This window comes from Lolium rigidum, chromosome 7, assembly GCF_022539505.1.
Source record: "Lolium rigidum isolate FL_2022 chromosome 7, APGP_CSIRO_Lrig_0.1, whole genome shotgun sequence".
Classification (NCBI taxonomy): Eukaryota; Viridiplantae; Streptophyta; class Magnoliopsida; order Poales; family Poaceae; genus Lolium; species Lolium rigidum.
This window is the reverse complement of record NC_061514.1, coordinates 36,641,898-36,668,661: the sequence shown is the minus strand read 5'-3', so window position 1 is coordinate 36,668,661 and position 26,764 is coordinate 36,641,898. Positions and strand designations below refer to the sequence as shown.

At 45.1% G+C, this 26,764-nt stretch overlaps 2 protein-coding genes across 2 annotated transcripts; one reads left to right on the top strand and one right to left on the bottom strand.

Annotated features, from left to right (window-relative positions):
* Positions 1-11,352: 11,352 nt before the first annotated feature.
* Positions 11,353-16,652, top strand: LOC124669598 (protein IQ-DOMAIN 32). The gene is made up of 6 exons (XM_047206183.1): positions 11,353-11,471; positions 12,771-13,364; positions 13,457-13,609; positions 14,143-14,199; positions 14,292-15,936; positions 16,382-16,652. The coding sequence occupies exons 1-6, from the start codon at positions 11,367-11,369 to the stop codon at positions 16,399-16,401; spliced, it is 2,574 nt and encodes an 857-aa protein (XP_047062139.1). The 5' UTR covers positions 11,353-11,366; the 3' UTR covers positions 16,402-16,652.
* Positions 16,653-18,495: 1,843 nt separating this feature from the next.
* Positions 18,496-22,250, bottom strand: LOC124671186 (ankyrin-1-like). The gene is made up of 7 exons (XM_047207595.1): positions 21,857-22,250; positions 21,545-21,679; positions 21,008-21,058; positions 20,788-20,927; positions 19,749-19,835; positions 19,512-19,637; positions 18,496-18,681 (listed from the first exon to the last, which is right to left on the bottom strand). Exons 1-7 carry the CDS (start codon positions 22,248-22,250, stop codon positions 18,496-18,498), a joined length of 1,119 nt encoding a protein of 372 aa, XP_047063551.1.
* Between the last annotated feature and the right edge of the window lie 4,514 nt (positions 22,251-26,764).

Sequence of the window (26,764 nt, the reverse complement as noted above, 5' to 3'; positions counted from 1 at the left end):
TGGCAAATCAATTTTGAAATGGAAATCCCATCTCTCCCTAAACTACTATTATCAATTAACTACCTTTCTCTTTCTGTTAAGGCATCATGTCTGCTGAAAAAATCTTCTTAAGACTTGATTAGTTATTTGATTGAAGTTTTATTCGAAACTAAAAACTGTTTGAAGAATAGTCCTGATATGACATTTCATGAAGAATTCAGCAATTACATAGCGTAGCATCTCAATTGGAATTTTCCTTCTCGGCCCCAGCTTCAGGAAGACTTGGTAGGTAGACACATGCATCCCGGATGAGCATTCATCTGTCCTTCCAACAAATGACAAGGCCCCAAATAATTGCATTGCATACCTGCATTCTTACTCTTAAATTCAATTCTTTTTTCAATAACATATTAAGATAACATAGCTATCCCATCACTGCCATCAAGGATCCAGATCAACATATTGTACTATGAAGAGTACAGCTTGTCATATTAGGATGGGGGTTTAGCCTACAAGCTAGCACTAGTAGTTAAACCTTTGGTGCATGTGCTGCACCAATCGTTAATCATATTCCTAATCTCAATCATGCTGATATATATATATATGGAACTGATGTACCTACTGCTAAGCATCAAACTAATTGTCTTTGTTTTCTATTCCTTTTATGTCCATCATAAATTTTGTAAGATTTTCGCCATCTGTTTATTCCTGCATTTCAGGGATACTTGTGGAACTATATGCTGTTCTAGGACAAGTATAATAATAATCTGTCTACTAGTGTACAGATGGGCATACCTAATAATAGTAGGGAACCCCATTGCCACTGGATCTCATTCTTGAGATCAGATGGCACGCAGTCACTCTGATCCAGTCCCCTCAAGCCTGCTCTTTTCCCTCCACAAGCAACATGGAGTAGCCTGTCACTGCCTCTCCCAACCCTCTGACAGTGACATTCCACTTGGTCACTAATTAATCAATCAGTTAACCACCTTCTGTTAATTAAGCTAAACCAATTCATTAGCAACCACAATAAACCCCAGCTTAATTATGCTCCATCTGAAGGGACTTGAGCCATCTATCTATCTATCATCTCGTCCATCCATCCATCCATCCATCCATGCAAAGAGCAACTGAGCATGCCATGCTATTTTCTCTGCCACCAATCACTGTTGTGTGCTTCTGAAACAAGCAACCATTGCACTGATATGCAAAGGGCAAAGGTGAAAAAAGAAAAGGTGGTGTGTGCCCCGTTGCGCTGGGCATGAACATCAGAGCATGGGCGACTTTTGTTATCCATGGAAGATCTGCTTGCTGCTTTACTTCTTGCTTTAATTTAACTACTGTGTTTAACAAATGGGGAAGAAGATGAGAGTGACCTTTAGCTTCTTCTTTTGCACAGCTCACCAGCTAGTGAAACATCTGCATCGGATATGATCCGGATCACAAGAAATGTTCGTTTCTCATCCACCCAAATTACTTTTCCAGCGCTTAATTACCAGTCTCGCTCCAATACAATTTGTGTTGATGATAATGCTATCGATCAGGCGGTACAAACCCATGCATGGCCAAAACTACTCAAAAGTCATAACGGATGTTGACTCGCTAATTAGGAGGATCACACAAGTACTACGTACGAAACCTCCATGAGAAATATTATGATGAAGACAAGAAAGTTTTGTAGTCGTGCTAAGTAGTGCTGCTCCTGAATTAATCATGGCTACTTTTGGATTTTGGTCGTCTCTTGCTCTAGATCTACACCTGGTGGTCGCCGTTCATCATCTTTTGCACATGCATTTAGATTAAGCATATTGTCATGGCAGCATGCCAAAAAGCAACCTGGTGTTTGCATGCATCGATGCCAGTGGTTAATTAAGCCACTAACAAGTGACGACACCTGGCCGTGGTTAATTGTTGAGGTGATTAGAGCATCTTCAGCCGTCTCCCCGACGAGCCCTCATGACGCTTTTTTTTCATCCGGATGGATGAAAACGGCCCAGCCGCACCCCAGAACCTCGTTTTCGCCCGGATTTGGCTTTCATCCGTCCAGCGAGCCCTGGCTATCCCCGGCCTCCCGGGGAGCGCTCGGGGACTCCGGACGAAACGAAAGCGCGGGAAACGTCGAGAAAACTTCCCGCGCGGATGGTGGTCCCGACTTGTCGGCGACAGAGGCCAATCGTCTTCCGCGCGCTTCAAAGGCCTGCGGCCGGTCAGACTTCGCCGGACGCGTCGCCTCGAATTCACGCGCGGCTCCCTCTATTTATCACGGAACCCGCATTCACCACCGCCGTCTCCCTCCTCTCCCCAACCCTGTCTTCTCTCCCCAATCCACCTCCACCAGCGAGCGATGGTGGGCCACGGCGCGGCGAACCCTAACCCTAACCGTAAATCCCCTTGCGGATGCCGCTGGCCGTCGGGAACTCGAGCGAAGACGACATGTAGTACTTTTTAGTTTATGTTTCCATCTGGCCGAATTCAAATATATGTACGAATTCGGCCTATATATGTACGAACTCGCCTACGTATGTTAAATACCTTTAAATTTCGCTTTTGTTTGATTAAATTTCGCCTTGTTTTGTTCGAATTTGCCGTTATTTATCAAAAGAATTCATCCATCCAGGACTCGCCGCTGGGAAAATGGGCTCCCCGGGCCTAAAATTACATCCATCCGGCACTAAATAGCACCGGATTTCGGTGTGGGGAGCCCAACGGCTCGGGATGCTCTTAGTAATAGGGTGATGATAACATGCTTAGTTTATTTGTTTTGGAGATCAATTTGGAGGAAGAAGATGCTTAACGGAAAGGTCTCTTGTACTAGTGGTACAAAGGGAACGATACTGTCGTTGGCACTGCACGTGGCCGTAGCGTGCATCTCCCAGCCGAGAGAAGGGTAATTAAGTGGAAGGGCACGTGTCGATACATGTGCAAAAGGCTGCTCACGTGCCTTGGGACCCACCTGCAGGGACAGCCCTCGTTGTCCACGTGGCCCACTTTGTCTGAGATCACATGTACATGCAGTGACTAAACCCGAACGGGTGTGGATTACAATTGCTAGTGAACGAGTTCATCTAAAAACACTAGAGAGACAGAGAGAGAGAGAGCTTGAATTTCGAATATGAGAATAATTTTGATCTTCAGCATTTTTTCGTCATCATAGTATTAGAGGGCTCCTTTTTGGATAAGGAAGTCATGGAAAGCGTGGGATTAAGATTCTTGCATCGCTCTCATTGTATTTTTTTTTTCTTGCATCACTCTCACTTGCATTCATGAGCTTCTCCATGTTGATTGGAACAACGTAATTAATCAATTATGTTTTCTTACCTGATAAAATGATAATGGTATCTGAGTCAGTATGTCCCAATTCAGTCTGAAATTTTTGATAAGCTCGAGGCTGCATCAATTCAATATGGTATCTAAGTCAATAGGTCTTCAGTTTGAAATTTTCGATGAGCTCGAGGGTGCATCAATTCAATATGATATCTGACTCAATATGTCTCAATTCAAGATCCGACCAACGCGCAGTTAAATAAAAATAGTTACTATAGTATTTCATTGGTCCCACTAAAAGATCTATTTTATCTTATTTTCAGATTGTTAGCCTCCTCCTGCCACCTCTATAAAAGAGATCGCTCCTCACTAGAGAGATACACCACAACCTATTTGACCGCCACCTGATTCTAGAGCATTGCGCCACCGCAAAGGTCTTCCCCATCGCTCCTCACATGACAACATGCTTCTAGAATCCCGCCTCTTTGGATCTTGTACGGGAGAAAGACGATAATGTTTTTGGGAAGCACTCTAATGTGACTAGTAGCGACATCTTTTCCAACACGAAGGCCGACGACTACCTCTTTAACATGCAGATACGGTTTTATTTGCGTTGGATGCGAAGCAATTGTCTATGGGTGAAGCAATAGATGCCGAGAAAATGGTACGAAACAAAATTGTGTGGACTTTGAGATGTCCACGTCAAACTATGTGCATGTCGACTATGAGCTTAGCGATCGGCGGTCTATAACATTGTTTGTTCTACTGCCGCTAATTGCTTTAGCATGTGCCATTTTTTTTGGATGTGTATATCCTTGATGTCTAGACTAGTTGAACATTGTGTTGTTGAAGTGGCCATATGTAATATATATATTCCCATTATTAAAGAAAAGTGTCCTCCTATTCATCTGCTGACTCAAGCACACACTCATTTTCTATCTCTGTTTTGTATATATATTTTGTCGTCCTTTTTTCAATTTCCTAGTTGGTCGATGCTTATTTTGCGAATTGTACCGAAGGTCTAACAATTTATGGCGAATGCACCCACATTGGTCATGCACGTCAAAAACATTGTCGGCCCCTCACATAACTTAGTGATACGCGGTAGTAGGTCACAACGATTGTAGCATAAATATAAACATACCGACTAGTCTCTTTGTATCAGTTTTAACTTTTAAAAGAATTGGGGAGAGTGATGTTTTGGCATATGGAAGCATATGCTCCCTCTATTTTGAAATGCATGTTACACATATTTTGAAATTTTAAAAATTGAAACAAAAAATTCGCACGTATATCTTCTCCTACTACTCGCTCACAATGTCGTTTCATGAAAAATCGTCTTACCGTGTGTTGTGTGTAAAAAAAATAAAATTCAATAATTAAAATCGGATACGGATTATCCTTTGCGAGATTTACCAACTCACGTAGAAAGTCGGCCTTAAAAGCGTCTTGGGCAGCACCATACACAGCAACCAGACTCCAAATGAAACCGTCTACTTTGTTCTGGATATCGAGTTTGATGTGATACTCTCCATCTGAACTAGCAAGAACAGTCATTGTGTCTATGCGGACGCCAAGTAAATGCCCCCAGACCTACCACGAGACGGACGAGAAAACCACTGAAAGTTAATCCCGCCTGACAATCGGGCGAGGAAACTTTGTGAGAAATTTCGTCTACCCGTCTCCGATATTGCAATAAAATCTAAATCATAATCTCTACAACCATCGGCAATGTGAGAATGCTTAGCCAAGTCTCCAAGACCTCTCGCTATTCCGAAACATGCCAATCATCGAGAAACTTTTGTAGATTTAGTATTTTTGCCATATCTACGAGACTTCTTACCAGCGGACGATCGGGAACCACGTGCGTAGCTTTTAGATCATAAATTGAACTAAGCTCCGAGTGTTCCAAATCGACCTCTGTAAGAGTACCAATAATAGACGAGAGGAGCTGACCATCTAAGATGTCATCCGCTCCATCATCGTCATCAACTGGAGTCTTCAGCCCAGTGGAGTCATTCGGAGCAACCGTTAAACGGTCAAGCTCCGTCTGTCTCAACACATTGGCAGAACCCGAAACCTCATCAGGCCTAGTACCCAACGAAACTCCTAAACTAAGCAAATTAGAAGAAATGCGAGAATCTGAAAAAGAAGTGAAAGACTTGGATGTATGTCTCGTACCTGCCGTGTCCAAGTTCTTCTCCGCCTTGCGTCGCATGGCTCTCTGCATGGCGTCCTCATCGGTAGGTCCCGCCCCATCCTGTTCCTAGTTGGTCGATGCTTATTTTGCGAATTGTACCAAATGTCTAACAATTTATGGCAAATGCACCCACATTGGTCATGCACGTCAAAAACATCGTCGGCCCCTCACATAACTTAGTGAGACGCGGTAGTAGGTCACAACGATCGTAGCATAAATATAAACATACTGACTAGTCTCTTTGTATCAGTTTTAACTTTTAAAAGAATTGGGGAGAGTGATGTTTTGGCATATGGGAGCATATGCTCCCTCTATTTTGAAATGCATGTTACACATATTTTGAAATTTTAAAAATTGAAACAAAAAATTCGCACGTATATCTTCTCCTACTACTCGCTCACAATGTCGTTTCATGAAGATAAATTTTTTCTTTTTTTACATAGATTGTAATTTTTTTATTTCCTCACGGACGAACGCACATATATTGTGAAGATGTACATATAGTAATATATTTTTTCAAATTTTTTCAACATATCAAAATAGAACTTTGTGGTAGAGAGAGCATTTGCACCCGGGAGCCGAATTGAATTTCGGTTGGCTAGTACATCAACCCTATACCCCTTGAAAATACCGGTACGTTGTTAAATTTGAAAAAAAGAGATCACTATACTGCAATACCCGCTGCAACGCAAAGCTTCACCGTCACTTGTCCGTCTGACCCGAGGTTCCGGGACCGAGATAAAAAAGAAGACAAACGACCATCCCCTCGGGAGTCAATATGGCAACGGGGACACTAACCACTGGTTATTGCTCAATCATAACCATGCCCGTGTAGAATTTTTTTGTCCGTCCCCATCCCCACTAACGGTCATGGGGTCAGTTCTTTTACAATCCCCATCCTCATCGGGTAAACAAATAACCATCGGTTAACCATCCCAGCTTTAGCTAGTAAGTATGAGCCTAAAATAAAATAACAACATGGTAGGATGATGGGCTGGCTGGAACAGGAGTTTAGGAAGGAGAGGCGAGCGTTTGAGAGTTGGGATTTGGGGATTTGAGCGTATCTATACATATCTATCTTGTACCCTAGTGCCACATGTCATGTGCCTAACGGGGATTTCACGGTTCCCAGGTATGGATAGTGGTAACACAGACCCATCCCCACCTTACCTAATGGGGAGAGTTTGCCTCCAATAAGACTCCGACGGGGATGAAGTACTAACCATAACCATCCCCTGATAGGTGAATTAACTACCGGGTATCGGGGAATGGGGCCCCATTGCCAAATTGACTCGGGAGTGGTCGTGGACCGACCGTGGCAGTCAGTGGCTCGGCGTCAGTCAGCCAGTGGAGCGTGCTGCGCGTTGCAGTGGCCGGCAGACATGGTCAGTGAACAGCGAGGCGAGGCCCGGCCGGTGCACACTTTTCCCCTCGCCTCCCCGGCGTACAGCCTTTTCTACCCGGCCGGTTGCTTGCTCTGCGATAGATCACGTGAGTCGCCACCGGCCACGGGCTGGCCCCGCCGCGACGTACTGTATATCTCACCGGCCGGGCACGCCACGAGTCGGCTTCTCCCGGCGAGCCGCCAACACTTTCTCGTGCCAGCCGATCTGCCATTCCGTTGCAGCCGATCACGCCCACACCTACTGCCTGCCAGTGCTCGTCGTTTCCGATTCCGATTCCGATTCCGTGCACCTGCACCCACCTTATCCCTGCCAGCAGCGTTTGTCCGTCTTTGCCGTTCCTCTGATCCTCTCCACGTACGACACGGTGACAAAGAAATCTCGACAGTGCAGGGCGTACTGCCAAGGAGTAAAAAGCCGCAACAGGTTTTCGTTTCCGATAGTTACAAGCAGCCAGCGTTCATCCCAGCCGGCAGCGCGCCGTGTACGTGCATCTGCGGGACGTACCACGATCGGGACAGCTCCCAACTTGCGTCGCGCGCGGTGTACGTATCCGAGGGGAGCCACCCAAGCCTCAACCTGTGCGCAGCGACACGGCACCACGCTGACTGGGAACTCCTGAGAGAAAAACGGAATCAGCAGCAGATAACACCGGTCAATAATACCCAATTTCACCTCGGTTTAGTGCAAGGCCATCTCCAACGGTTTGTAAATTGGCTGGCGTGCAACTCATTCGCGGTCTAAAATTAGGTTGGCAATGTGTCGGTATAGGAATAGCGCACACCGTGAGCCGCCTGGCAGCGGGTCAGCGGCCGATTCGCCCCCCTCATCGTGTGCTAGTCACTGCAGCCCATCAATAACACGTTTTAACAAGAACCAATTTAAGGTTGGGTGGTTACGAGGGTGGTTGTACGTTCAACTCACCAGAGTTTTAACCCAGATTTTACATTTGTGTGCCTTATAAAGAAGGGATATTCATTTAGTGGGAGACGACGTTCCAATCGACAACGAGACGTCTGTGGTGACTTCGTCAATTTCAAGATCCAACCCGCCGGCTCAGTTTTCCGGAGGTACTCATAGAGGTAGGGTGTGAGTATGTGCGTTCATAGGGGTGCGTGTATGCGCATGTATGTGGGCTCCCGCGTTTGTACTGTGTTTCTAAAAAAAATGCTTCGACTTCAGCGGGCACGCCAGGACTCACAGGCGGCCTCTTGCAACATTGAGAGCGGCCACGCCACCGGTCTTTTTAAGGGCAGCGGCATCGTCCTGCCATTGCCCACATCACTTCCCCACCACTGCCCTTTCTGCTTCCCAGAGCACATGCAACACCCCTTCAAGATGACCATGGGTAAGGGATGGCTATGGAGGAAGCCGAAGAACCACCACAAGGCAGGGTCGTTGGGACGGGGGGGGGGGGGGGTAAAAAACCGCGCAACCGCATCCCCGTCGGCGTGGATATGGCGCAGGCGTTCTACAATAGCAGGACCCGTTGTGTGGGGTGGGACGACGTCCACCTCCGCGACAGCTGGCTCCTCAACCATCAAAGGGTGCCCATGACGTCGGTGTCGCGGCAAGGGCGAAGGCGGCAACATGAGATCACTCGTCGGCGGCCCCTTCTGCCTCCGGATCTCCTTGCTGACCCAACCTACGACATCAACTAGCGGATGTGGGACACATTTGGCAAGCTCTATGGGGGCCTCGCCTCTTATCCGGGTTCCTCGGCGACAACAAGTTCGACTACGCCGCTCCCCAGACAAATACAAACATACCCTGAGATGGTTTGTCACTATTGAGATACTAAGACATTACATCTTGTGCCCGAATTGTTAGTATGTAGACTGGATGGTTTTGTAGAGTGAATCAAGATATTATATCATTAATTGCAGCGACATATGTACCTTTTAAATGCATAATACTAGATATGATACCCTCACCATGGGCAGGCTTATGTCCAAGTGGATATAAAAAGTGCAATTCTACAGCCGCATGTTATATGGGCTCTGTCTTAACTAAGTAGGTTGTAGGGTCCTATCCCGACGTGACCAGCAGATGTAGATGTGTAGGTTGGTACGGATCCGTCCAGAGGGCTCAGGGCCTTACTCCGAAAATAGTCTCGTCTTAGTCTTCTCCCGGCCATTTGAGCAAATGAGCATCATGGTGGAAAAAGGGGCTGACTAAGTCGCGCGGGTAAAGTGTACAAACCTCTGCAGAGTGTAAAAACTAAGTACTTAGCCGTGTTCCCGGTTACGGACAATTTTGAGCAACTGGACCTGTAGCTGTTGGAAGATCTCTCTCATCCCAATTTTCTTAAGTTAAAACTTGGTGGGAAACTTGGGTAGTAAAGTAAGTAGCTGGATCGTCTGGTGTCTATCCCTGGTGAGCCAGTGTGATGAGAACCCGGGTTCATGCTCTTAGACGATATATTTTCGAAAGACAAATGATGTTTGCAAAAAGATAGGGAAAATGCTCGTTTTTCGCAAATAAGCCAAACTCCACTTAGCCAAATAATCATGTAAGTGTTAGGTGCCATTTGTGTCCACCATATGACATCTTGCCAATACAATTCCAAAATGTATTGACCCTTGTGGTTGTAACCTTTCAATGGTTGTTTGATTAGGAGGCAATGGTTGTTTGATTTCTTGGAACGAGCTGATGATGTACAAGCTACTACACTGGCAGTCAGCTATTGGCACATATGGGAAGCACGGAACGAGGCTCATAATTATTCTGAGAGGCCTAATCCAACGCGTACGTGTTACAAAATTCTGACGTATATTAACTTCATCAGAGAAAACTTGTACAAGACTACTCCGGCACCTAGGTGTGATCCTAAATCAGTTCCCAAATGGAGTCCACCGCTGCCGGGTGTTCTGTTAATCAATTCGGATGCAGCGATTTTTGAATCTGTAGGTAGGATGGGTGCATGTATTGTGGCCAGGGATCATACGGGTGCATGTGTGTTCGCTTGCCGACACCAACTCCATGGTCTGCGACCACCTGAAGAAGCGGAAGCTTTGGCTCTTCGACGTGCGGTTTTACTAGCTCAAGAAGAGGGCTTTGATAAAGTTATCTTCGCTTCGGATTGCTTGTCTCTAGTTCCCTCAACTCCTCAACAATGGACAGATCATCTGATGGAATCCTCGTCCATGGAATTAAGGAGTTGACCAACTCCTTCACATCGATCACTTTTATCCATGTGAAGCGCAATCTTAATGAAGCAGCGGATATCTTAGCTGAATCTTGCTTTATTGTTTCCTCTAGCGAGTTTTTTCATTCTATTCCGGAGTGTATCCGGGAAACTCTGTGTATTAATGTGATTTAATCAATAAAGCGCTGTTTTTGTCACAAAAAAAATACTACCACAATGAACCTGCCACCTGTACTCTCAAAATGTGTTGCAATCTGAGAGAAAATACTAATGGAGCGAGACTTGGCAAAGATGTTACAGAAACTCAATTCGGCTCCCGGGTGCGTATGATCCCTCTACCATAAAAACATATTTCCAAGTGTTAAAAAATTTTGACAAAAAATTTACACGTACATCTCCATAATATATGTGTATTCGTCAAGTTTCACGAAAAAATGATATTTTTTGTAGTCTAAGCGAAAAAGAGAAAATTTATCTTGTGACAAGTCTTTGTTTCAGCACCGAATTTTGTCTTTTTTACACACGCCATATGACATGTCGATTTTTCATGAAACGACTTTGTGAGCGTGTATCACATGAAGATGTGCGTGCGAAATTTTTGTTTCAATTTTTTTGACATTTTAAAATGTGTCTAACATGTATTTCAAAATAAAGAGAGCATACGCACCCATGTGCCAAAACATCACTCCCTGGATGTTAGAGCATCCCCACTCGTTGGGGCTCCCCACGTCCAAATCCGGCGAAATTTTCGTCCGGATTGGAGGAAGATTTGGCGTGGGGAGGAGTAGTTTCCCAGTCGTGTGCTCCCCAAGCGGCGTTTCTCGGGAAAAAGAGGATGGCTCGGGGAATCCGGACGAAAGAGGAGACACGTGGGCGTGGGCGGTTGGTTTAGCTTCATCCAGAGTCCCCGGAGACCCCGGAAACCGAGGATGGCATGGGGAGTCCGGACGAAAATAAGCTCAAATCCGGACCAAAACGAGGAACCGGGGGCCTGACTGGGCCGTTTTTCGCCGTCCGGATGGAAAAAAGTGGCCGCGGGGGGCTCTGTGGGGAGACGAGTGGAGATGCTCTTACACTAGCTTTGAAAAGATAGAAGCGTGAAAGAGAAAGGTGGGAGGCAGGCAGGGCCCGTAGGCCGTAGGCGAACGCTCGGAAATATAAAAACGGCAGAGCCAGCGTGCTGTGCTGCCGCAAGCAAACAGCACAGAAACGCCCCCGCAGCAGCTGCTGCTGCACAGCCGCCCCCCCCTATCCAGTCCCAGCTACAAAACGCACGCTCCCATCAGCTACCACAGCAGACCACTGCACTGACTCTCCGCGGAGCAGCGGCCGAGGCGGCGGCGGCAGGCAGGAGCGAGCGAGCCGATCCGAGATGACCAAGTCCAAGAACGGCTGCCTCAAGATCCTCGTCTGCGCCGGCGCCGGATCCGACCCCTCCGGCGGCTCCGACCCCGAGACCGACGCCCACGCCGACGAGGTGGGTGCCCCTTCCCGCCGCACCGCTCAATGCGGCGCCTACTCTTCTGCAGCTCAGCCCTTCTGTTCGTCCAAGCTGCTTTCTTTTTTGCTGTTGGTTGGTTCGAGCTGGTGCGTTTCGCTTAAAGCAGATCTCCGTGCACCGCGCGGGGTTAGCTAGATCTACGGCTGGTTCGTGGCCAGGATACATGAACGGTCGCCAATTCGGGAGTTTCGCCGGTGATCCCGCCACTAGCTCAGCTCCTAGTCCTAAAAATTTCAAATTTGGCGTCGCCCTGGGAGGTGGAGCTGCTCGAAGTCTCGTAAATTAATTTCCACACAGATGAATTTACGAATTTCCTCTTGTAACCTCCTTTCCTTCACGCTTCCTGCCGAGCGGCTCTATCTGTCCATTGCTGGCCGACGGTACAGTTTGTTTACGAGGGTTGCTGTCCGCGCGTCCTCTCTTGATCCCATGCAGGACGGGATCTGATCTGACGGCGCGCTGCTTGTTTGCTCCGCACTAGTGCGACGCCATGATACGCAAGTGCACTTGGTCATTACTGTGCGTATACTGTCTCTTGGCCTGTTGCATCTGTCCTTCTCCTCCTCCCCGGTGTTTGGATTTTGCTCGCCCCTGATTTGACATTTCTTGTTGTTACTTCCTTTAGGCTGCTTTCCCCTACTGTTCAAATCATGGCCTTTGGGGCTCTGGAATGCGAGTCCTGTTGCGCCCGATCAGCTGGGGGAGGATCTTGAATTGAACCCACGTGGTGTACCGGGAAATTCGCTTATTTAGCGGAGATTCCGTGCCACCATGTTGTGGAAATGGGATCTTGACATGACAGCCTAGAGGAGCTGTAGTACTTGAATCATGCGCACTTGGCTTTTTTATTTGACAAACCTACGCAGATTTAGTTTAATTTGGATAAACCAGCTGTGGTCATAATTGAGTGGAGATATATGCTGCTTCAGATTCTTAGGGCAATAATAAATTGATGGGTGGATGGCACCACTACCAAACTTTATTAGATAAGAATTTTGCAAAGATAGAGAAAATTAATTAACTAAAGGAACATGTTCTATAATAGAAAGCGATTAATGCGCCGGTTTGATTCAAATTTTTGATGGTGACTGAAGCATAGTGATACTTTGTATTTATGCTTGCCTTTTGTCCTTTTTCCTCCTAGCATCTGACTACTTACTTCGCTAGATGAGAACTGTATTTCCTGCCTTACAGATACACTCAGTTTGCTACTGTCACTTGTTACTTTGTAATTCTCTCTGGTTCAATGGCTGATGCAAATGTTGGTTTGTACAGAGCAAGGCCGTATCAGATAAAAGCAGATGGAGCTTTCGCAGGAGGTCTACAAGGCATCGTGTTCTGAAGAACTCTGATATATCAGAACCTGAAACTCTAAGTTCGAGCAAAGCAAAAGCTGAAATTGCACCAACCAACAATGTCTACTCCTCAACATACTCTTATGCCTCAGAGAAGCCCCTTCATCTCGAGAAGCCAGATGCGGAGAAGCCAGATGAGAAGATTCTGCAACAAGAGAAGCCAGATGAGAAGCCTCCGCACGAGGAGAAGCCCAATGAAAAGCTGGCAGAGACGCCAACTGAAGAGCCAGCGGACCAGATAATTGAAAGGTCAATTGAACTGCCAGATGAGAAGATAACTGAGCCGCCAAGCAAAGAGCCAGCTGAAAGGATATCCGAAAAACCAATTGAAGAGCCTACTGAAAATGTTGTTGAGGAACTTGATGAAAAGCCGGATGAAAGTATCGCTGTTTCATCAACTGAGCTGAAGCAGGATGAAACCGCCCAACTTATTGGTACAAGCAGTCCAGACCCTGAGGAAGATCATGTGGAGTCGGCAGCTGTTGTCATTCAGTCTGGCATCAGAACATACAACGTATGTTACTATATCTTGTATCTGTCATAATGTTCTCTACGATATTTTCCTGTTTAATGTTAGTACAATACTAAGTGTTCACATGGCTGCAGGCAAGGCAAGAACTGTCAAATCATAAGGATCTTGTGAAACTGCAAGCTGTGATACGTGGGCATCTAGTGAGGAGGCAGGCTGCAGAATCATTGCAATGCTTGCTTGCTATTGTTAAAACGCAAGGGCTTGTCCGTGCTCATCAAGCACAACAGGTGAGTGAAGGATTCTGGTTAATATATTTTCAGTTTATGACAATACTTGCTATCACTTGTATTGCTTGCTTGTGGGACAAACATCATGGCATCAATGTTACTCAATAGAATTCCGTTTTGCAAATTTCCATCAGACCACCTATTGTATCTATAGGACTTCTTAGATTAATACGATTACTGAGAAACTCATTTGCTCCCTGCCAATTGAACGAGACTTATAAAAATTAAAGCTTTCAGATTTTATGTGCATTTTTTTCATGTTCCTTTAGCTAGCCACCAGGATGCCATCTATGTGTCGCTGGTGTCATGAAATTATTCAAACCTTTCATCTATGTTGTGTTATTTTAATCTGCTGTTCTCCTGCGAAATTCCATGCTTTGCATTGTCGTAACTTTCGTGTTGATTCTCTTCCTCTTTCCAAACGTGCAAGATGATCCTTATTTCCGTGTTATAAGCCTGAGTAGCGCCCTTGCATAGACATACCCGAACCTTGTTTTGCTTATTAATACCGCGGATTTCTTTTTTTTATGTAGGACACTTTGGTCAGTTCTTCAAGTGAGAAATTGCTTCAGAATGGATTTGCTCTCAAGGTGAGACACAATAACTCTTACCCACTAAGACTACCATCTTACTATCCCTGGTTTGGATTTCCTCATGTTCACACCGTGTTATCTTCTGCCAGCTCCTGGATGGCATGCCAAAATCAAAATCCATGAACATAAAGTGTGATCCTTCTGAAACTGATGCTACCTGGCAATGGATGGAGAGGTGGACAACTCTGATTCTTCCAATCACTGAAGGCCACTTGCTAGAGAATACTGAAAATAGTGGGTTGGTGGTTGAAAAGATGGAAGTTGCTCAGCATGAAGAGAAGGATGTTCCTTTGGACTCGGACATCTCTTTCCCGAAGTTAGTGCCTGATGATGTGGAAGACACACTAAGGTCATCTGATGCTAGTGCCTTTGTGGAAGAGACACTAGGGCCATCTGATTCTGCTGGATTGGAGGCTCCCGAATGTGTCCCAGAGGAAACCTCTGGGTTGGAAATCAATGATGGTCCTGTACCGGAGCTGATCGAAAAGATCAATGACGATGCTGAGCAATTGGATGATTCAACGACAGAGAATGTTGTGGAGCAATCTTTGGAGTTCTCTAATCGACAGTCTTCCCAAACTGATCCATCAAGGGAAGCCAGCCCTCTTCCTGAAAAATCTGAATCTTATACCGAGGATATTATGGATCCATATAATCTTGAGCAGTCGCTGGAGATGGAAGGTAGAAGCGCAGCAAGAAAGGCCTGCAATCCGGCATTTGCTGCAGCACAGATGAAATTTGAAGAGCTAACTTCAGCAGTCAGTAGGTCCAACAGTTCATCTTATCTGGATGGGTCAAGCAAATTGAAGGTGCCTACTCCCCATTCCCAGGACGGTACCTCACCCAAGCAAAACATTGATACAGGTATACCAGAAAGCACAGTTGGTCGTGATGCTAAAATCATACTTGCTGCTTCAGAATGTGGGACTGAGATTTCAATCTCCTCTACACTTGACTCACCAGACAGATCAGAAGCTGATGGCGGTGAGATTGTAATGGAGATTGGAGATCTTGGAGGTAGGAACTACACCACCGAGAATGCTGACAAAGACACCCATGTTTTACGTTCTGAAGTTAAGAACACTTCCGAAGGAGTTATCCAGCCAGAGAAAGAGGAAGAACTGAATGGCGATGTTGCTAACCCTGCCATTGCCTCGGATCCTGTAGTTGAGCAAGCACATGTTGGACCAGGAAAGCCAGATTCACATGATCAAATTGAGAAATCTGTAGAATCATATGCTAGGTCACCCGAAGGAACTCCCATGAGCCGAACCACCTTTGCAGAATCTCATGGCACACCATCAAGTGAGGTCTCTGTCAATACCAACAAGAGCAAGACCAAGAAACCAAAGTCTCGTGTAAGCAGAAGGTCACTGACCAGTCCAAGCAATTCAGTAGGACGAAGCAGCACAGATAATCTGTCAAAGGATTATAAACATGCAAAGAGAGAGAGCTCAGTCAAGGTTGCTAAGTCTGACAATGTTGACCAAGAACCTCGCATGAGCAACAGCACTCCATTGCCAAGCTATATGCAGTTCACAGAATCCGCAAGAGCAAAGGCAGCTGCTCTATCCCCAAAGATGAGCCCAGATGTACAAGACAGCAACCCGAGGAAAAGGCATTCTTTGCCCATAGCAAATGGTAAACAGGAAACATCTCCTCGCATGCAACGATCATCATCCCAAGCTCAGGAAAAGGTGAAAATCAACGTTGCTGTTCCTCACAATCCTACTGGTAAGTGCTATCATCTTGCGCCTTATGCTACCCTGTTATCCATTTCTGTTTGGAAGTTTAGTTGTGAGGACATTTTGTAACTGCTTGAGATTTTTCTCACGTTCACTGAGGCACAGTAATTACCTAGTACAATGTAGAAAATTTGAGTTTATATGCTGCTTATAAGATTTAGAGTAAAGTGCACAAAAACTTTTTATGGATCTGGTTGTGCCACTTAAATGTACAATTAAGCAATTCTAAGAACCTACAGTTCACAATAATTGAGACTCGCGAGGTGTGCAGTGTTGGAAATTGCTGAACATTCTCTCTTGATTAGCTATGCTTTCTTAAGTGTGTCCTGTGCTTAATCAGTATGGACCACTGCGTCCTTGCTACAATTGCAATACCATCTACCGAAGCTGTAAAACTATACTACCGCCCCTAATATATTTCTTCTTGTGTGCAGATAAGAGGTGGAACATATGATGGATCAATGTCAGCACATTGACGAGGTGCCATCAAATATATCTAGAAGCACTCTCGAGATGACTGAGATACTGGCACACTGCCCTTGTTTTTTTTTCTTGTCGCAGGCCCTCTAATTCGTCAGTCGTTTCTTTATATTTTTTTCTTGGAATACTGATGGAGAAGAGCAGCAGCTTCATCATATATGTACATTTGTTGGTTCTTATTGGTTGTGCTATTTGACTGATAGTGATGATTTCTTTTGTGTGTAATATATATCCTACTTGACTTGTATCGAAACAAACGAGCAACAGCGGTCTGAAAGTGTGGGTTTGAAAGGATCTGTTGTGTTTGTTGCTAGTGATGCTGAATGAAGTCCTTGTTTGAGTGGATGGAGTTTTGTGCTGTCAGATTCTGCGTGTTTGAAGGATATATGGTAAATCTCATAAATTTTCGAGAACTTGTTACTCCCGCGGGATAATGGACAGTTTCCTTTATGTATCAAATTCAGTTCGGACTTGAGATCAGATTCTTATAGAGATGTTAAGCTATGATGTTGAGTGAATCCTGGTTCTCTGAAGAAGTATCGTAATGGTGATAGAAGACTTCTTGCAGTCTGGCGACTCGCAGCTGTCATCGGCGTTAGGGGTTATCCGGTGTGATACGCCTTGTGTATCTACCTGACGCGGCCATGGAGGCCGATCTTGATCGCTACAGTCGGTGCTTCCAGACGGCACGGGAAGCTGTGCTGAACTGACCCTTCAGTATCGAGTACACGTGGCGCAGACTAGGACCGGGGGACCTGCTGATGCTTGCCCATCCTCTTCACCTACAAGTGCTCTATGAAGGCCTTTCTATTCCATCTAAAAAAAGGCCTTTCTATCCGGATGCTCAAGGACTTCCGGTACCAGAGCATCGACGGCGAACTGGTCAGGTCATCTGTAATTCTTGGTTCCTAAATACAGGAACATCCATGAGCAATCGCCACATCTTTCGTTTTTACAACACATTTGTTTTTCTCAGAGTACACTAGCTGTAGTTACGTTATTGAAATTTTAAACATTTTGCCGTTCATACTAGGAGAAGTCGGGAATCATCTACTGTTGGGCGATAGATACATCTCTAGCTACTTGTCTAGTTATCTATGTTAGATGGCACAACTCAGGCCGCTTTGGTTTCTTCCTTGGCGAAACATGGGCAAGCTGCAACAAAAATGCAGGTGCCTCCACCGGGCCATGGCTCAAAAATCTCAGCAGATGCAGCTGCGAGTTTTAATCTGCAAAGATAAGAGTAACACTAAGATTACAATCGAGCAGTCGAAGCAAGCAAACACTGGGAAAACAAGGAACTAAAGTGAAGAGAAGAGGTTACAGAAGTTCCTTCACCGGCTGCGTCATCGCTTGATTCTCTTGTGAAGATAGTCTCAATCAAGGTCGTCGCATCTCAAGTTCAATTTAAATGCTGATAGGAGTGCTCTACATGCTCGGGCATACTCCTAAACAAGCAAACATGATTGCATGGTCAGGGAATACAACTGAGTATGAAAAATAGAATGCCAATGGAACTCCCCCGCTGCAGCTCACCTTAACCAGTATCAGAGCTGCTGCTTGCTCATAGCAGGAATTTGATAGATCGATCTTCATAGCTCTGTAGGCATAGGCATCATCCAAAGCTTTGTTTTCTTCACTCATACGCAGCCAGCAAAGGCTCCTCTTTGCATACAAGGTTGAATCATCAGGGTCAATCTCCATTGCCTGCAGACATCAAATGACGCCCATCCAAACCAAAGATCGAATTAGCTGTATTCAAAGCAAATTAAAGCACTTCCTTGTCTTCAGAAAACGTATGTGAGCATGGACGTAATAGGATATACATCTCGATTCATGGAGCTGTTTACAATGCAACTGTTTCATAGTTCGGAGCATTTTAGCCTTTTAGGCCAGAGAGGGGATAATCAACAAGTAAAGTGCACAGCGGAACTAATGAAGAAGTATAGGATCCAAGAGTATACCTTGGTATAGAGAGCCAACGCATCAGCATAATCATTTCCCTCAAGTGCAGCATCCCCTTGAACTTTCAAAGCAAATCCATCATTTGCATCCAGAGGATCCTGAATCAAATGAAGAAGTGAAAGACATTTTTTATTAAACAGAATATAAAATGAAAATTTGATTTTGAATTCACAAAGTTCGCATGTTGAACCATTACATTAGTGCCTGCAGAGGCTGTGAGAGGGGAAAGAATCTCAACGCAGTCCATCCATCCATTGGTTGCAGCAATTTGTGCTGCTGTTCTACCAAACTGTTCAGGGGGATATCAAAGGGTAAATCTCACGAATAAAAAAGGGAGATCTTATGCAATGAAAAAAAATTAGGTTCTCAATTACACAATAACAGAAGAATGTGGCAAAGGAATTTATATACTCATATCACTATAAGATTCAAAATATGACGAATTACAGGATATTGTGCAGGGCATCTATTACTGTACCAATACACATAAGAAAATATGAATGTCTAGATGACTGTGTTTAGCCAGATTCCAATTATATCCTGGATATGTTTTAAGAGGGAACATGTGTATGAATGCTTACCAACCTATTTCAATCATCTTTAAATTCTACTTTGAGGTAAGCAGAGATCGTGCCAACTCCAGTATTAGATACAACAGAGATCAGAACATAGGCCTTCATTGTGGGGCATTTTACCCTTAAAGTTCACCCAGTTATGAAAGAATTCCACGAATTACAACAGAGTTTTACAATGCCTTAGTTTGTAAGTGCAACACTTCCCAATCTTATTTTAATATCCAAACCGGAAAAGAGCAAGTTCCCATCTTCTATCCTAATTTCTAGTCGCTCACTTTCTTGTGGAGTCAAAAATCAATATTGGTCCCTAGCAGGGTAGTCATTTCTTTCCTTTGAACTAACAGCCTTCCGCCCTTTTCCATGGACCAAAATCCATTAAAACATGAAAAAAATATTTATAAAACAGGCTATGTGTTATTAGCCACTCTCATATAACATTCTAAAAATATACAGATCTTAGCAGCTAAATCAAGCCATCTGTAGCAAGCTCAGAAGATCAACAAGAGTGACAACTAGTAACTTAAATAGCAGCGCAAAAACTCACTTCATCAGGAATATTTGCATCAGCACCAGCTTCCAGCAAACACTTGATGCCACAAGTGAAGCCATAGGATGCAGCTATTATTAATGGTGTTACTACAGGCCTACCAGCATTGACATCAGCACCAGCCTGAAACACGGAATGTATAAATGCTGAAGATAGTGTTTCAAAAAAAACTGCAACAGCTACGCTCACAAAAACTTTCTATGGTAGGAGCTCTAAAGGGACAAGTCACTGCACCTTAATAAGTAGTTCCATGCATTTCAGTGAAGAAGCGGAGATAGCATATGAAAGTGGTGTATACACTAAATGCACAACTGTGTTAGGCTGGAGAGAAGGCAAAGAAACGATTACTTGCAGATAAACAATGATAAGAAGGGTACTGGAGGAAAATAAAATATCAAAGTTGATGCAATTTTTAGCAAAACATGGAAAATTTCGGAATCGTGTGCATACCAAAAAAGGCAAAAGGAAACAACAACCCATATCATCTTTGATAATGTTTTAAGTTCATCATCATATATATACTCCTAATTAGTATTAGAGATTCCTTTCAATCCAGCACATTAATCCAATAATAAACTCCCACATTAATCTAGAAAGGGAAAAAATCTCTCACGTTGTGCTACGTCATCGGAATTCTCTCACATTCTGCTAGGTGACATGTTGATTCCAATTGATTCACGCTAACATAATTTCCCTTTTACCATCTAAACAAAGTCATTGTTCAATAGAGTCCAACCGACTTACATAAGAAAAAAAAATCCATCTAGCAGGACACACAGTTTAACCATGTTATCGTCTAGCAGTCATCAAGAATCTAATATTCCCTCCTTCCCAAAATAAGTGACTCATTTTTTCCTAGATACGGATGTATCTACACATTGAAATGCGTCTAGATACATCCGTACAAAGCTGAGTCACTTATTTTAGTACATGCTAAGTAATGAAAGATCTAAAGGTACGGGAATAAATGATACATGATTAAACAAGTAAAGAATGCAAAAAATCATAGATTAGAGCCAGCCAGTAAAACAGAAATCCTGGCTCAGCCAAGTCAAGGAAGTAAAATAGCACCCATTCCACCTTGGCACTTGGCAGGACTAAATCTTTCGACTAGGCAGGGTTGGGAAAGGGGGGAATATATAAGACACTGCTAGGCACAGCCGTATTCATCCAGCCATGACTTTTCATCTACAGAGGAAATATTGTACCACAGGTAACACATATAATATTGATCAGAATTAGAAAACCAAAGATGGGGAAAAATTATTATTACATTTGCCTGATGCCTCAACAACAATTCCAACATTCTCACATTTCCCTTTTGGGCAGCAACGTTTAGAGGTGTTCCTTTTGCGCATATAGGGTCAACATAAGCTCCCCTGGACAATAATAACTCTGCTATTTCACAGGCATCTGGATGAAACAAATAAAAATGCTCACGTCACATTCCCATCAAGGATACACTACAAAGAATATGAAAAATAGCTAATTACCTCGGGTGTTAGCTGCCCATAACCTGTCTCCCTCTGGGTCAGCATTTGCTCCTGGATAAATGATTTAGTACCTTACTATGTGCTAACAAAACTAGAAAAACTTCAAAAGTGAAACACAGCACCTCACAGTACCGAACCGGCTGGACCAAGATTGTTTTGTCCAAGCCCAAGAAATGGCATTTTAAGCCCTACTTATGTGTTTTTTTGAGGGAAAAGTTTATGCATGTCAGATACTGTTGAACTAGCAATCTGAATCAATAAAACATGAAATGACAATGATTTCTATTACCTTTAGATTGATGACCCTACCTATCAGGCCAAAATATGCATCGCTAATTAAATGTTGTTATCACCACCTTTACTTAATCACTACAAAAGTATAATGTGCAAGACAAGAAAACTGAAGAGCTGAAATTTACTGCAGGACATATATCAGAACAACTTTTGGGTTAATATGAAGCAGAACAAATCAGGCAAGATGAACAAAGCTACAGGTAATAAAAAGAGAAACAAGCATACGCAGGGGCAAAAAGGAACCTGGCATTGCAGCATAATGCAGTGCAGTAACCCCATTTATATTAGCTTTGTTTGGCTTAGCACCACGGTCAAGAAGAAACCTTACAACAGATGTAGATCCACAACCAAATATTGCATATGATAGAGGCGTTGCACCTAGCAAGAGCATAAGAATGGCAAGAATTTGATCAGAAATTCGTGCTCCAAACCAACAAAAATCAACACATAATCAAGAAATCACTCCATGGACACGCCACTCCGTGTATCTGAATCAACCCAGCATTGCGAAGCCTGTCTGAAGGGTGCTAGTACTAGTAGTAACGAACAAATTACCGTCGTCGCCAGGCGCGTTGACGTTGAGGTGGAGTTCCTCGACCAGGAACTTGCACATCTCCAGCCTGCCGGCCCACGCCGCCATGTGGAGCGGCCCGCGGCCGCGGAAATGCGGGTGCTTGATCGCCGCCAGCGTCTGTTCCAGGCCTTTCCCCGACTTCCTCAGCTGTCTCACGAGCTCTGCATGTGTAATAAACTCGTCAGATTCAGGAGCAGCAGCGCCCGGTTCGCGGTGGCGAGGGGGAGGGGGGGGCTTACTCCTCACGGCGGGGATGTCGCCGTCGGTCGCGTCGTTGAGCGTCTGCACGGCCGACCATTCGTCCTTGGAGAGCGTGCGGTTCCCGACCCTCACCCGCTGCCGGGGCGTGACCATGGAGACGGGGATCTTCCGCATCCTGGGCTCGGATAGGATGGAAGGTTCTAGAAGGGTGGGGGTTTGGCGAGGAGGTGGAGGCGGAGGCGGAGTGGGTGAGGAATGGGGGAAAAGGCGGGAAGCGTTCCGTACAGAGAGGCTATCAGGTCTATACGGGCTTTGGATTGCGTTCCCCAAATCGATCCATAAATGATGCCATGGACGTTTGACCACTTTTAGCCGTGTGAGCTAAGAGCATCTCCGGTCCTGGGTCTCTCGGACCGGAATCCGGCACTATTTAGTCCCGAATTTGACGAAAGTTTTGTTCGAGGAGCGACGAAGTTTTAGCCATCTACCCGGTAGATACCCGGGGTTCTGCTTTTCTAGAGGAAAACATCCTTGGATGCCAAATTTTCTGCATAATTCGGCGATGACCAGTTTTGCCAACATTTGGCTTATTATTACAAATAAACGTTACAGTTCAACAAAACAAGATAAGTTTTCAAACAAATCAAATAGAAACAAGTTGGTGTTGCCCCAAAGCGTCCATATGTGCTCCACCAGATCATCCTGCAGCTGTTGATGCATTGTAGAGTCTCGAATCTCCTGACGCATAACGATAAACGCAGCCCACGATGTCGGCACCTGGTGGTTAGGTTGTGCAAGAGGACTCTCTCTGTCATATGGTGCAGCTTGCTCGCTCGGAGGAACCGGATACTTCCGCTCATTCTCGATAATCATGCTGTGTAAGCACACAGAACAGTTCATCACCTCACACATCTGATCTTTGGATCAAGTCAAAGCGGGGAACCGGACTACAACAAATCTCTGCTGGAGGTCCTTTCGGCAACTTTCTTGTTCCTTGGTAAACTATTGCTCCTTCGAAAGGGCGGGGCTTGAGATAGTCTTCACAAATGTTGCCTACTTTGGATAGATAACGTCTGCAAGATAGTATCCCTTGTTGTACTGTCGGCCATTGATCACAAAGTTAACCAGGGGAGCACGCTCAACAAGCTTGGAGAAGACCGGTGAGCATTGCAAGACGTTGATGTCGTTGTTGGATCCCGGCATACCAAAGAAGGAGTGCCAAATCCAGAGATCATGGGTAGCCACTGCCTCAAGTATCATAGTGCAGCCTTTTTTGTGACCCTTGTACATTCCCTGCCAGGCAAACAGACAGTTCTTCCATTTTCAATGCATGCAGTCAATGCTTCCAAGCATCCCTGGAAATCCTAGAGCTTCATTGACAACGAGGATCTTAGCAGTGTCTTCGACAGTCGGTGATCTCAAGTAGATGTCCCCGAACACTGCTATCACCGCCCTGCAGAACCGGTAGAAACAATCCAGGGCGGTGGACTCCGCCATCCGAAGATAGTCATCGGTAGAATCACCAGGAGCTCCATATGCCAGCATCCGCATAGCCACCGTGCACTTTTGGAGGGTGGAAAACCCTGCCATGCCGGTGCAATCCAACTTGCATATGAAAATAGGAGTCGTACTCTCGAAGGGCACACACAATTTTCAGGAAGAGCTTCCGGCTCATCCTGAAACGACGCCTAACACCAACCTCACCGTGCAATAGATCGTCAGCGAAGTAGTCAGCGTAGAGCATGCAGTAGCTCTCCATTCGCTGCCTCGGCTTGCACTTCTGGCGACCTAGTGCCGACCCACCACGACGACCAATGGCCGACTCGGCGTACAAGCTGGACAGGCAAGCTAGGATCAGCAAGTGCTCCTCGTCTTGAGCGGCAGCTGCCGTTTCTTCTTCAAGAAGCTCAGCGAACATCTGCTCCTCCTCATCGTCGGAGTCCATGTGTGGCCAGGCAATTGGACGAACACCTGCCGAGTGTGTCAACGAGGAGCGTGATACGTCTCAAACGTATCTATAATTTCTTATGTTCCATGCTACTTTTATGATGATACTCACATGTTTTATACACACTTTATGTCATTATTATGCATTTTCCGGCACTAACCTATTGACGAGATGCCGAAGAGCCGCTTGCTTTTTTCGCTGTTTTTGGTTTCAGTAAATCCTACAAAGGAAATATTCTCGGAATTGGACGAAATCAACGCCCAGGGTCTTATTTTTCCACGAAGCTTCCAGAAGACCGAAAGGGATACGAAGTGGGGAGACGAGGCGCCGCCACCATAGGGCCGCGCGGCCAGAGGGGGGCCCGCGCCGCCCTATGGTGTGGGCCCCTCGCGCCGCCTCCAACTCTGCCCTTCCGCCTACTTATAGCCTTCGTCGCGAAAACCCCAGTGCCGAGAGCCACGATACGGAAAACCTTCCAGAGACGCTGTAACATCCCAAAAATTTCAAAACAAAACAAATGAATTTCCCTAGTTCCAAATTTTGGGACCAACAAAAACTTTTATTAAATAGAGTGGGATACATAGTGATCCTGCTTAATTCTTGTGCTATTGCTATGATTGCTTGTTATTAGTATTTGAAAATAACCTTAAACCCTAAACCTCACCCCTCTTTCACCATCCTAGTTAAAATAAAATAAAAGGATATTAAATCAGAAAAAGGCATATGTGCCTATGGCTATTTTTGTGAAACTTTACCCTAAGCTTCTCTACTTTGTTTAGAGGTTTGGAAAACCATCATACCCCTTACCTAGCACTTATCAAACCTAATCCAAGTTGTTTCCAAAAGAAATAAAAAGAAACTAAAAATGCCATAGAGGCATATGAGAGTAAAATGCAAATTTGTGAATTTGAGAAGATTGACCCTAGGACTTGTTGTGAATGGTTGGATCACCCCTATATACCATCTCAACACTCCACCACCTCATTTGGGTCAAGCCAAGTCAAATTAAAATTCAAATACAACATATGCATAGAGGCATATGTGACACATAACCCTTTTCACCAAATTTGGCCCTATGACTCCAAACCTTGACCAAATGATGTGAAACCATCTCTCAACCTAATATAACCCTAAATTGACCCTAACCCATGTCCAAGTAAAGCAAGATCAACCATTTACAAGTTTAGTAAAATTTGACACCTCATCTCTTATGTATTAAGGCCAAATTTGCAAATCTTTGAACAAGACCATTTGAATTGGTTTCAATGGTCTTAAAATGTTTCTAAACTAATAAGAACCACATTAGAGTCAAGAAAAGTCAAATCAAATGGAGAGAATTCAAATGGTGAGATAATGCCATTTTTACTCACATACACATAACACCAATTTTGCAAATCTTCACCAAAGGCCACCTTTGCTTGATCTCTTGTTTGTAAAACTCTTATATATGATAAACACACACAATTGCATCAAAGAAACCAAAATCAAATCAAAGCAAAATTCAAAACTTACATACATGTGATAATGGTCATATGTCCCCTTTTTATTTTCTTCACCACTTTGCACCCATTTATCTTCCGATTCCTCAACCAACCTTGGTCAACCAAAGCCATGTCATCCAAGACCAAGTGATGGTGAACAACTTTCATGTTGACCATTAGTACTGATGTTGACCAGGTTGACCAGAATAGAGGAGACAAGTAGGGACTTTGAAACTATGTAAAGATCACCCACATTTTGAATTATTGAAAAACTTCACCAAAATGAACACCACCACCACCTTTCCATCACCTTAAATATAAGAATGAGATTCCCCAAAAGATTTCCAAATTTCAAACAAAACCTTCATGCGGCCATTGTGTCGAGCACCTTGTGTGCACAAATCTAGAAAATGGACACATGCTATAAACCACTGGATTTTTGCCTCCACCACTTTAACCTTGTGATCATCAACCCTCCTGTACCTTCTCTGCATCATCCCAGCCCATTTTGCTTCGTTTAAAGTGGAGACATGATCAACAATTGGCCATGCCAAGTACCATGCCGGCCACCCATGCCACTCATCTCTCTGGCTCTCCCCTCCTCCCTACACCATGTCTACGAGCCTCTCTGGAGCACAAGGACACTGCCAGTGCACGGCCGAGCCTCACCCTTGCGCGCCATTGGCCGGAACGCGCGTGCCCAGACACGCCAGAAAACGTGCCAGGCACGCGGTGAGCGCGCCCTGGCATGTCTCTGGACGCGCCCGAGCACACCGTCGACCCGTCGCCCTCGTCCACCTATCCCTCTCTCACTTTGCACGCGCACGGCCTCTCGCGCCCGCTACCCGCTAGACAACCTCGCTAACCCGCGGAAGCTACGTCGCCGTCGCCATGATCGCAACTCTGCCGCCACGGTACTGCGAGCACTTGATCGTTGCCAGCACGCTCCTGTCCTCCCCTTGTTGCGCCAGCACGCGCGGTAGCCTCTCCTAGACGTCGCCTACGCCCTGCGCCCCTAGCTTGCCCCTTCACCCCTCCAAACGCCGGCGCCATGGACGACCTTCCACGGGCACCCGCAGCACCTCAACCCCCTATAAAAGGAGAGCTCCCGCGCTCGAATCTTTCACACCAACAAGTTGCTCTCATTGACAAGGGATTAACTTATCAATGCCTATGGATTGTAGGCTAGGGTTTAGTTAGAAGTAGAGGGCAAGTAGATCTCGAAGGTTTCAGCCGAAAAGTACTCGACGAATATGAAA